Source organism: Trachurus trachurus (genome assembly GCF_905171665.1).
Source record: "Trachurus trachurus genome assembly, chromosome: 22".
Classification (NCBI taxonomy): domain Eukaryota; kingdom Metazoa; phylum Chordata; class Actinopteri; order Carangiformes; family Carangidae; genus Trachurus; species Trachurus trachurus.
In genome coordinates, this window is record NC_139907.1 from 25,449,039 (window position 1) to 25,461,560 (window position 12,522).

The following is a 12,522-nucleotide window of genomic DNA, read 5'->3' on the forward strand; positions in this document are numbered from 1 at the left end:
GGAGGCAGTACGGTGTTCAAGTGCAAATGATGGAGGACTTGCCTCAATCAGATGAATCCAATAAATGGCTTTTTGAAATGAAAAATCTTTTATCATATCTATAGGAGTATTGCTCTAATAATATATGTATTAAGGTACAATCTGTGTGATTATTCTGCTGTTTGAGTTATGACTGCTGGCAAACAGCAAATTGTCCAAATTTGTCCATCTCATTTAATTTTTAAATTTAAAACAGACCTCTGATGGCAAGACAAATTCCTTTTGTTAACAAAGCTAATGACCATGTTTCAAGAGTTTTCCAGGAACAAGTTCTAATGTTGAAAAATGAGGTTTGATTGAGTGATTTAATCCTGAGTCATAGTTTATTGAGCAGCAGCTCTGACTTTCGAATCATTAGGTCCTCTTTGATGACGCAGGCTCCTTCCATAAATATCACATTTTCTAGGTGCAGGCCTAATGGAAGCGTTGACAGAAGGACATTTAGAGAAATTGGTTTAACACATCATTTGTGCGAGTGCAAACTTTCATCCAAAACGAGTCTGCTTAGTTTGGCATCCAGTTATTTATTCTTGAAATTTAAAACAATTCCATAAAATTACAGAGCACCTATATGAGAGCTACTGGAGGTTACACAAACCGACATACATAAGAGTAGAGGCTACAACAATTCCTTGGTCAGTATAGGCTTTTTTTCTGATTTTCATATTCTCTGAAGTAGAATGTAGGAGTTTAAATTTATGAAACATCTTGAGATTTATACAAAATAAATGGCACACACAGAAGGACTTTGGAGGGTAAAAAAAAAAGCAATCTATAAGGTGCAGTTGTATGGAAACGCTGATAATGGAAGTTTGTCTGAGGTATAGCAACTCGCATGGCTTCAGGTGATATGCTTAAATATAGAACCCTCATCTCTCCAACATACACGGGCACGACATACAAGTAACATCCATGTGAAAATATATCTTTCTTCTGGCCGATGCACCAGGCAGCTCCTCAGTCAAGTCTATTACAACTCATAAAAATACAACCTCAAAAGGGAAGAAAGCCGATGTTCTTTTGGCATAAAATAAACCTCTTCTTACATAAATATAATTTTCTTGAATGATACAGGAGTGTTGTTATAGCTTTTGAGAAAGAAAAAAAAACATTGAGCAATACACTTTCTTAGAAGTGAAAACAAAATCTAGTCATTTTCTGCCATGAAGCATTGCAATTCATGAATCTTCTTTACAAGGAAGCCGCAGCCTTGCATAGGAAAATAGGTGCAAAAAAAGTGCAAGACATTGGAATTAAACGCACACACTTAGCATAACATGGGAGTGTGGCTGATGGCGAGCTACGATACACAGCTACTGCAAGCAGGAAAGTGCTTCAACCTGGCGCTGGACACAATGTGACGTGCAGCACTCAGTGAGGGATTAACAACTTTGTATTAAGTACATTTCAGTTCTTGGATGAGTGGGTGCGTGGCCAAACCCTGGTGTGTTCTTGTAATGTTTTTAAGTAAGTGTGTGTGTGTGTGTGTGTGTGTGTGTGTGTGTTAGGGCCAGACTCACTGCCAGGTCTTGCTCTGGTCTGGCCGTCACCCAGGAGAGGTCAGTCTGGTGCAGTGAAAACACACAATACAGTGAAACCTCCACCTTTTTATACACAACATGTCTTCATCTGCACTTGAAGCCCGCCGCAGGTCGTTCATCATACTCGGCCGAGCCGCTCGGTTCCTGCCGATCCTACGACATGACATATTTACAAGACTTTTTAATGAGCCATGGTGAATGAACAGCTATTCTCTACGACTGTGGGGGGGCGGGGGGCACCAGGAGCCGCTTCCTCACTTGCTGATTTGTCAACAGGGAGTTTCCTCTGTCACAAACAGAAACAATCATCATCGCACTTTGTATATACTGGAGTATTTTAGATACGCAAGCTGTGTCAGGCAGAAGGAATCTCGCGGATGTGTCAGCTGAATCCCGCTGACCCACTGAGACCTTTCACAAGCTGGGCACTCGGGGGTCACGCCACGCTGGATGAATGAGGTCGACCTTTAGCCTTTGAGACTCCCATCACTCGGGCGGTGTCAGCCATGCATCCTCGGTGCAGGAGGTTTTTCCGAAAAGACTTGACACGAAGGCGGCTGGGGATGGGCGGGGGTGTGTGTGTGTGTGTGTGTGTGGCAGGGGGCTGTCCAGTGCTGTTAGTAGTACAGAGGTATGGAAGTGGGAGTAGTAAGAGTCCAGCCAGGTTTTATTGTGAGTTCGTATGGGGCACAGAGGGCACAGAGGGCAGTCCAGTGTTGTGGAGGCAGGTGGTCAACGTACTTTCTTACCACCACCACACCGCTCCTCGTTTCTTCTTCTGCTCGCTCACTTGTCATTTCAGCTGGAGGACACACTGGCTTCTTTCTGCCTCAGCCTTTCTTTCTGTTGGAACAAAAACAAAGTGCGCTGATTTCAGCACTGACACAAGAGAGAGCAGCTTTCAGAAAACCCCCCCCCCAAAAAAAACAACCTCTCCACAGTTCAGTTCTTACCAGACTATTGGCATTGATCTTCTTGGTTTCGACTCTCTTCTCCGCTGTGATCTTCTTGATGTTTTCTTGAGCTTCCTTCAGCCTATGAAAAGAACAGACGGATGTGATATTTGCAGGCCTCTTTAAAACTCAAAGTGCACGCTGAAGGATCTGGTGTAAGTTGTGAAAACAATATAAAAAGCCAGTAGCCTCTCATCACTGTCCTCGTGAAGTTGTTTGTAAGAGCAAGACATTTAAGTGTCTCCGTAGGGCACTCTGTCATGGACACACACACACACACACACATTCACACACACTCACACACGCTGATCCTCTCAGGAGTTTGCGGTCAGTGAAAGCCCCATAAGTGCGAAGCCGTAGAGAATGACAGTGGGCTGATGAGATAATGAGGCAGCCTTTAAAAAAACACTTGGCTTTTATGAGTGCAGAAACAGTATTTAAAATAAAGTTAATTGTACATAAGCACAGTCAGCTGTGAGTAATGCGGGACACAATTACCTCGCGAACAATTAAGAGAGAGCACATGGATCTGTGGCAGGACAGGGGTGCTGGTGGGGGGGGGGCATTCACTCCTGACACGAAGGCTCCGTTCAGCGTGTGCGAGCGCGGGTCATGATTCAACGGCTCCAGAGTGTGTGTGTGTGGAGGGAGACATGAAAGTGAAACCAGAATGACCAGGCGGCCTCGGCCTCAGCTCTTCTCTGCTGCGGCCTCATGCAGACTGAGCACGTGCAGCTCTCCTGCCCTCTTGGCTGCACGTCCAGCATCATGACAGTGTTTATCAGTTCTCCCATAACACGCAGCCTTTAAACCGCCGCAGACTCCCGTCCACTCGCTAGTAAAGCCAGGGAGCCGCCAGGAGGGTCTGCCGTCCCTCAGTGGAATGCCCCCGCCCCCCTCCTTACCCCCACCATCCCCTACCCCCGCCTCCCTCCACCTCAGGTCACAGGAAACATCATAAATTCAGCCTACTCCCGTTTGCCTCCTCTTTGATGGCCCCCACCTCTTTACTCTAATTACACCCCAGCATCTGAGCATCACCTTCGCACAATTACTGCTAATTTGACCTGATGTCCAGAGGTGTTAACCATCCATCTAAAGGCCACAGAGACCAGGAGTCTAATGTGAGCTCTGTGTTGTGCAGTGGTGAATCCACTGACTGAGAGAAAACACACTTACCACAGTTCATTAAAAGGTGCAGTACATAAAGGGATAGTTCAACATTTAGGCAAATTCGCCTATTGCCATAATCCCTATAGTCATAGGAGTAGGTTCATTACCTGTATTTATTATTATTGCATGTTGTTTTGAGATCCGCAGGGCAGAGACGTGTTGCTTCGTGAACACAATGGAGGTGAATGGTACAGGTCTCCTGTCCCTCAAAACTCATCAAATACACAATCCAACAACTCCACAACACTCTCGTGGACAAGTTGTGACCTGCACATTCACCACGCTATAAAAAAATAATGGAACATTACGAGACAGAGTTGTTTTCGAGGTAAATTCATAGCCGGAACTACATTCCAGACATGGCTGCTGGACGGAGTGATTTTAAAAGTGCCCGTAGTTACGGGTTTTTTCTTCATGAAAAAATTATACATTATTATTTCATAGCGTGGTGAATGTGCAGGTCACAACTTGTCCACAAGAGCGTTTTGGAGTTGTTGGATTGTGCATTAATGAGTTTGATGAGGGACAGGAGACCTGTACCGTTCACCTCCATTGTGTTTGCTGAGCAGCTCACGTCTCTGCCCCACTGATCTCAAAACAACATGCACCGATAAATACAAGTAATGAACCTACTGCTATGACAATAGGGATTATGGCAATGGCAAATTTGCCAAAATGTTGAACTATTCCTTTAAGAGCTTCATATAATCATAGTTGTTATATGTGTGTGGATGCAACTCTTTCAGTGAGCTGCCATTCAATCTGTTTATATTCTGTAATTATTATTTAACAGCTCCATTTATTTCATTGCCTTAGTGTGTATGTAACACAGCCTTGTTGTTTGAATTTGGTTTCTGATATCAGCCCCACCTTTACTATTAATGCAACAGAACACTTCCTTCAGCTACTTCACATTAAAAGCATTCAGCTGGTAAAATATGGGGGGGCTTTCACCGTTCACAGACTTATTTATTACACGTCTCCTTTCCTTCACAGCAGATACAGCAGCTGCTCAGAGAGTGTTGGCTGCAGCGTTTAGTTACCACCGTCACATCATCGATTGGACGTCAGCCAATCAACCGAACCGACCTCCAATGCACCAGGTTCTACCAAAGGTACCAGTCAGAGTAGGAAAGAAACGGAGCAAATCTCGGTGCACCTCACCTCTCCTTGGAGATGGCCTTGTTTTGCCGTATCCAGGTGTTTTTGAAGTCATTGCAAAACTCGTACCAGAGCATGAAGACATAGCCCGGCGCCACTTCTTTCTCCCCAGATTTTGGCCTGGTACCAAAGTAGCTCACCATGTCCTGGAAACTGGAGGAGAAAGCAGAGAGGATGCAATAAATAGTGCTGTCTTATCACATGCGATAAAAAAATACATCAGACATGTCGTAAATAACAGTGTGTTTCAGAGAAATCCGCTAAATTGAAAAGCTGTAAACAAAATACGGACAAAATGCAGACACGGCACACACACACGCACACACACACACACACACACAATGATGGATGGACGGAGAGTGAGACTGAGAGGCCAGAAACAGAGCTGGAAGGAGAGTGTCCACCCTGCTGGGCGACGGGGGAGAGCCAGTAGCGGCGGCTCCATTATCACATTGACCTCCACAGCCTGCAGGGGAAGACTGCCAGAGGAGACGGAGACAAGCCAAGACCAGGCTGCTGCTCCTCCAGACACAGCAACACACACACACATAAACACCACTGCTGTGAAGTAACACCTACAGCTCCAAGAACATATTTACTGGCAGACGATCAAAGATATGAATATGATATGATATATGCACATGTGAACTCACTCAGACAGCTGCGCGCAACAATAAAAAACACAGAGAAACATCAGCGCTGTGTGAATAAACAGATCCTGGGCTTTGTGTTTTCGGTGCGCCGGGCCAGATTGCAGCACTGTTGTAGGCCCTAATTCAATTGTAACCAAATCTGAACTCTTTGCGAGGCTCTCAGCGGCAGCACACAAGGCATGAAAAGCAGCCCGCTGCTTCGGATTCCCTCCCCAACCTAAACATGAAAGACATTTTCTAGCCATGCCTGTCAGAGAGTTGATAAAAGGGGGCTATGATTCAGGGGATGCTCCCTGTCCCATTGACACCCAGATAGGCTCTGACCTCCAGATGCTAGGTGGCTTTTTTGCGACGCTAATCTAAGACATGCTCATGTTGTGTGAAATGCTGCAATATGCTGCCCAGACCGCCTGCTAGAATCTGTGGGGGGAGGAAAAAAAAAAAAAAAAGAAAGAAAAGAAGAGATTCTGCTTCCCATTTCCCAAGGATGCGTCATTTCGCTGGGATGCTAAAAAAATAAATAAAAGGAGGGGAACGCTGTAGATCATCCTGTACACTACAGAAGAAATCAGAGGCTTAGATTGACCAAACAGACGAACCGTCCCAGGTAGCTTTGCTGCAGCCGGCCTTGTCTGGCATGATGAACAGGGTCTCTTCTCCATCAGCTCCTCTCCTGACCCTGGGTCATCATGTCAAAGCAGGCACAAATCAAGCAACGAGCCTTTCCTCTTAGCCTTCCTGAGCATATGCAACAAGCAGATACACAACGCTTCATTCAAAACAGATGCAAACACACTCGCTCATGTGAGTTTACCTAGAAAACATAAACAAAATCAAGCGGAACTGAGTTCGTTTGCGAGCGCGGAACAATTACACTTGTGCACACATGTACACAACGCAAACGCCCCCGCCTCCCCTACACTTCTGTAATCCATGCTATGATGCCATTGCCGTGAGAGGGTTTACTGCGGCACCCACAGCCAGCATTCCTCACTGACAGCTATAAAAAAAGGCCCATCACAAAACCATGAGCAGCCGTGAGAATCAGGGAAATATTTGGACAAGCAACTCTGCATTCCTTTGTTTCCCCAGTAAAAAGATTACAGAAGTAAACTGCATGTTGTCGGCCGAGTCAGCAGAGGCACCAGGCCCTGTTGTGCCATTGCTGTCATGTAACGGCAGGGAAGAATAATATACCAGCTTAGAATCTCTGAAACCATAACTGCATGGTGACCGTAGAGGAGGCAGCTGGGCCAGATGAAATTGAGCATGATGTGGGAGAGGAGAACTTAATGAGACGGAACTGAGGACAGAACCAGAAAACCTCAGTGGAACCCGAACATGAAGCAGACAAATTAGGACTGCATGTTGAGGAAAAGACTTGAGCGCTCGACATGCCCGGGGGCTCAGATAATGTTTTACACAGAGCGAAAAAGCAGAGATGAACTTGATAGTGTTGTCTTTCTTGTTACACTGATGCTGTTTTACAGTTAAGCTCAGTGAAAATGTCACCTTCTACAGCTGGGGTTGTGTTATAACAGAGTTGTCTAAGTCTGGACCAAAACCATGATTAAACATTAAGCTGTTTTCCATGTATGAAACATCCCTCTTTTATTGCACTAACATGCACTGTATACTTACACTAACTCCAATTTAATTTATGTATATGTGATACACCACATATACCACATACATTTGGTATATCAGTAGTGGAACGAGGGGTTGGATACTATATAAAGATGGATGCAGCCTCCCTGACATCACTCACAGGATTCTGAGGGATGGTTTTGAGGCTCAGAGTGGGCTGCTCCGCCATCGCCATCCTGGCAGAGCTGGACTCCCCCCGACTTCCAGCCAATCCCAAGATGGTGACAAAATTGGGGCAAGCTATAGGCTCATCCACCTGTCACTCAAAGCAGCACACCCTCAATTTTCTTTAAAGGATAGTTCAACATTTTGGCAAATTCGCCTATTGCCATAATCCCTATAGTAATAGAAGTAGGTTCATTCCCTTTAATTATCAGTGCATGTTGTTTTGAGATCGGCGGGGCAGAGACGCAAGCTGCTCAGCGAACACAATGGAGGTGAATGGTACAGGTCCCCTGTTCCTCAAAACTCATCAAATACACAATCCAACAACTCTAAAAAGCTCTCGTGGAGAAGTTGTGACCTGCACATTCACCACGCTATGAAATAATAATGTAATATTACGAGACAGAGTTGTTTTAGAGGCAAATGCAGCCAGAACTACATTCCAGAAATGGCTTCTGGGCGGAGTGATTTCAAAAGTATAAGTAGTTCTTGTTCTTCATGTGTCGTAACGTTACATAATTATACATGATTATTTCATAGCGTAATGAATGTGCAGGTCACAACTTCTCCATGAGAGTGTTTTGGAGTTGTTGGATTGTGTATTTGATGAGTTTTGAGGCACAGGGGACCTGTACCGTTTAACTCCATTGTGTTCACTGAGCAGCTTGCGTCTCTGCCCTGCTGATCTCAAAACAACATGCACCAATAATTAAAGGTAACGAACCTACTGCTATGACTACAGGGATTATGGCAATAGGCATATTTGCCAAAATGTTGAACTATCCCTTTAAGCCTTGTTGAAGCCAAAATCCTTGATAACATTTAAAGTGAGTTACTGTGTTTGTGACACTTTAACATGAGAGTCTATTGGGAATGACTAACTTTTAGTGATTCTGTCAGGAGTTTGTGTTTAGTGAAAGCTCCACCAGAGAGAAGCTGATTCCACTTTTATTGGCATCTATTTTGTTTCAAGATAATTCATGTAGTCATCTCTTCCATGTTAAATTATCATGTGTTTATATATTCAATATCTTTGTAACAACATGAAACATTTTTCACCGTTTTCTCCCATTTTACAAACAAATGATAAACTGGGGAAACGATCAGCACATTCATCAATAATATGGCTTCTGCCTTGTCAATACTCTCACCATTTCAGTCAGAACCAATAAGCAGTGAGGTTTGATGTCCAGCTGCATCTCCTGTCCGTAATCCTGATGTTGATTCATGCCGACCCTGCCCCACTAACTGCTGCTTAACGTTGACTCACAGGAGTCTAAACTCACTGACTCCTCATGAGGCCGAGGCCCAGGTATTAGGTAACACGAGGAGATGTGCACTCTGTTTCCTTTATTAACACTCGGCCGGTAACGCTGCTGCTGCCACCGCTGCTGTTGTGCGTTTGTGTGACGATCCCACATCCAGTGCAGATGTGTGAGCCCACCCAGGGCCCGGTGAGCTCGCTGACGCCCATATTCATCAACAGTGTGTCACTTTTACGAGGTGGCTCTGTGGGAACCTGAGAAAGAGCGCCCCCCCCTCCTCGCCTCCCGACCCCCTTTTCCTCCTGCTCTACCTAGCGCCAGTTGGCCAGCCCCCGTCTTTAGATGAAATTAAAGGAAAACTTCATTAAAAGCAAAGGTGCTGTCAGCTGCGGGGCCCTTTTGATCAATATCCCCCTCCAAGTTCAACGCCTTCATTACAGTGGTGTCACTCTCACACATACAGACACACACACAGGTCCAGTGTGATAGAGATAGGTGAGGGCGGGGGTGACGGGCCGAGACAGAGAGCAAGAGGTGGAGCAGCCCCTCTTGGCTTAAAAACAGCAACATGAAACAGAAACAGTTTGGAACCATCTCCCTGAGTTATAGTGTTGTCCAAAGCAATCAACTTCCTAATTGTTTATAGTTTCCATTTTCTCGCGACCGGCGTCTTCCACTTTCTCCTTTACGTGCGTCGGTGATTTATTTTGGAAGTGGCAGAGTTACGATATAAAGCAAACAATCCTGCTCTCTATCCAAACAAGGCAAAAATAATCTATTTGCTTTGTTTGTCTGCTCCACCATCTTTTTCCAATATGAAATGTTCCAGATATGATTTCCCTCGGACAGTGAGCTCAGCGGCTGCCAGTGTGTCTTAAGCCTATAAATCAGATACCTCTCAGAAAACTCTCGGGAGTCTCCTGCACAAAACATGGCAGATAAGAATGATAGGAACTGCAGGGGAGGAAGCACAGGGTGTTCAGGCTTAAAATACAGTATGCTACACATTACATGAGTGTGGAAAGTGGCCGCCGCTCCGGTTGAGGCTGTGTATCTTTTATATTTGTCGCTAGACAAATTAGAAAAGGCGTAGACATTAGCACAGATGTATTTAATACTCAGAATATCTCCTTGTGCATATATAAAACTGTGATAAACCCTTCAGAGTAAATCACCTCATCCAATACTTTTTCCAGTGAAAGTTGGATCATCTCAAAAAAGCAGTAAAACCGTGATACTGAGAAGCCCCTACATTACCAGAAACTTAAACAGCTGCTACTAATAACTGTATACAACGATACAAATGGCAAACATTGGTGCTGTCAGATACCAGCCATGTTATCTATGTGGAGCAAGCCAAATAACGCAACACCGCTCTGTGACGTTTGCAATCCATAACACTTGGCCCGTCCGCTTGTTGAGGGATGCAATCCACAAATATTTTCTGTCCAAACATGATACTTCATTCAGAATTTTAAATTCATCTTGACATGGGTTTGTTAAAAAAGTTGCTTCCCTACCTTTTCTGTGCCGAACTGAGCCGGTCCTCCTCGGCGGAGTGCTCCTTTTGAGCTGTAGAGACAGAGAATGACAGGTTAAGACAGGATAATGGACGTTGTTACAAGGCTTCAGGTGACACAGATAACCGGACGTTTCCGATGACAGCTACTGAAAAAAAAAACTGATCTGGGGTCACCGGCGGAGCCCAGAGGGGGGCGCTGTGTTCGCCAGCCGTTCTCAGAGCTGTGGAGCGGGCAGAGGAGAAGAAGAGGGGTTGAGATGTCACTGATACAGTGAGCAGGTTATCCAAGTGACAGTTAAGCACATTGTAAAGTTTGACATGCTTTTCTGCGTTGACGCGTGAGAGTGTGAGAGTGTGAGCCTGTGACGCCTGCGCTCGGGGCGGGGAGTGGTGGTCTGTTAGCCGAGGTGTGTGTTTATACGTGTGTGTGTGTATGTGTGTGTGTCGACATACATGTGCATGTTCTGAGCAGAGCTGAAGCAGGGCGCAGGGTTGAGCAGAGAGGCTTGGGAACTGGAGGCTCCTGTGGACTCCTGCCATGTAAAAGTGTCTAAATGCAAGGCAGATGTGTGCGGCGGGCCAGGCCGAGGTGCAAGAATTTATCTAGGGCCAGAGAGTGCCTGTGATCTCAGATTTATTGCATTTTTCCAGATTCATCCTTTTTACAATGATGGGGGACCTTTCCTACTTGAAGATTTAAGAGGGGGAAGTCTCCAAAAAATTGTTCAAAGGCAGGTTTGGGGGTCTTCTGGGAGAAGGTGAGCTTAAGCCTCTGACCAACTACCCTTTTTACTTCTTCTTTTTTTTTTTTTTTTTTTTTTTTTTTTTTACATGTATGTGGGCAAAGGGGCGTTTTTTTTTTTTTACATGTATGAGGTAAACCTAATGAAGGGGGTGGTGGCCATGTCTGGGATAGAGGGACGAGGGGGGAAGAGGAGAGGGGCCGTGACCAATGGCGTTAGTCTCAGTGGGGGTCAGGCTGGCGCCTGAGGTACCCCTCTGCTGCGACTGTGCAGAGGTGGCACTGGAGCCAAGATGCTGAAGGAGAGGGAGAGAGGGAGAGAGGGAGAGAGGATGTGTGAAGTTTCTCTTCCTCTGCTCCCTGTGTAAACATGAAACCAGTAGTCGCTAACTAGAAAGTTATGAGACGTGCATGCTGAGAGGGACAATAAATTAGGGCTTTAAAACTCTGACACACTTTTCCAAACCACTGCTTTACCTAGCAGCCAGATAACAAAGAGATGGAGAGCGATCTGAGAGGGATGCTGAGGATTTCCATAAAGCATCCTCTTTCCCCTCTCCCTGCATCACTTGTATTATACAGACAAATCTCAAAGACTTCATCAAAAACAGGCTCCCTGGACAGCTGCCATCTGCACATTTTTACACGGGCTACGTAATTCAGTCATCTGAACAAGTGGAAGTTCGGTTATTGGGTTGTGACTCACTGACAAGAAAAAAGGATGTGATGATACACATGAATTTTAACACAGGCTGAGATTAAAAGCGGGAATTTGTTTTCAATTAGTCATGGCGTGTATTCAACACGAAAAATATGCCCGTAAGAGTAACCCCAGAGGTTTCAAAGAGCTCCTATTAACAAGGGAAACAAAAAAGGTGCTTGATGAGATGCTGGAACTACTGCAGTCAGATTGAGAACAGCTCTTTCTCTTTTTCATGAAACCTTACCCTTTTGAATGAGAGAAACTCATTTTACAGGAAACAAAAGCACATTCCAAAGAGACAGATTAACTATGTAAAATATGTAAACTTAATACTCCATTCAGAATCAGATGATTTCCAGAGCGTGTGGAGGGGTTTGTTTGGAAGGGGAGCAGGAACACGACGGGGACGAGGTCTTACAGGAGAGGGGTCACTGGATTTCTGAGGTGTCCCCTGTTAGAGATCACACAGGAAAGTTGTGGGGCGTTCGGGTTCACCTGCAGGCCCCGCTGTGAGCCTCTCCACAGCCTGGGTTATGGGTCAGCGCTGCTCAGAAACACAACTCTCACTGCTTAGTTCTGTCTGCCTCCGTTCATCCGCTCTCATTCTTTGATCCTCATGTTTGAGGACAGAGTTACGCCACACAGTCCTCTGAGGCTTCTGATGCTGCATTCCTCCACACCGTTTCCGGAAAGTTCATTTTCGATATCTAAATTCATGTGTCAAACACATGTACGTGTTGGTCAGCCCTCCTGAGCGTTTTACCTGGGTGAGAAATCCACCCATCCAAAGATGAGTCAGGGTTTAAGGGGCCTCAGCCGGTTCTTTGATGTGATCACTGTTGCTTTGTATTTTTTGGCCTTTTGAAGCCACAGAATCATCAAGAACAATGATTACACACTGCTCCTCCCAACGCATTGGCAACGCAGCTCGAGCAAATTCTGTTTACCAAAGGAAGGT

The 12,522-nt window shown here is 45.3% G+C and overlaps 1 protein-coding gene across 1 annotated transcript in view; it reads right to left on the reverse strand.

Annotated features, from left to right (window-relative positions):
• Positions 1-1,478: 1,478 nt before the first annotated feature.
• LOC311005484 (formin) overlaps positions 1,479-12,522 on the reverse strand; it is a gene marked incomplete at its 5' end in the record, with an annotated part of 52,139 nt that continues 41,095 nt past the window's right edge. Inside the window, 4 exons of the mRNA XM_083997905.1 lie at positions 1,479-2,423; positions 2,534-2,615; positions 4,871-5,020; positions 10,118-10,169. Coding sequence (XP_083854031.1) covers positions 2,379-2,423; positions 2,534-2,615; positions 4,871-5,020; positions 10,118-10,169 — 329 coding nt within the window. The 3' untranslated portion in view covers positions 1,479-2,378. The remainder of the gene's footprint in view (positions 2,424-2,533; positions 2,616-4,870; positions 5,021-10,117; positions 10,170-12,522) is intronic.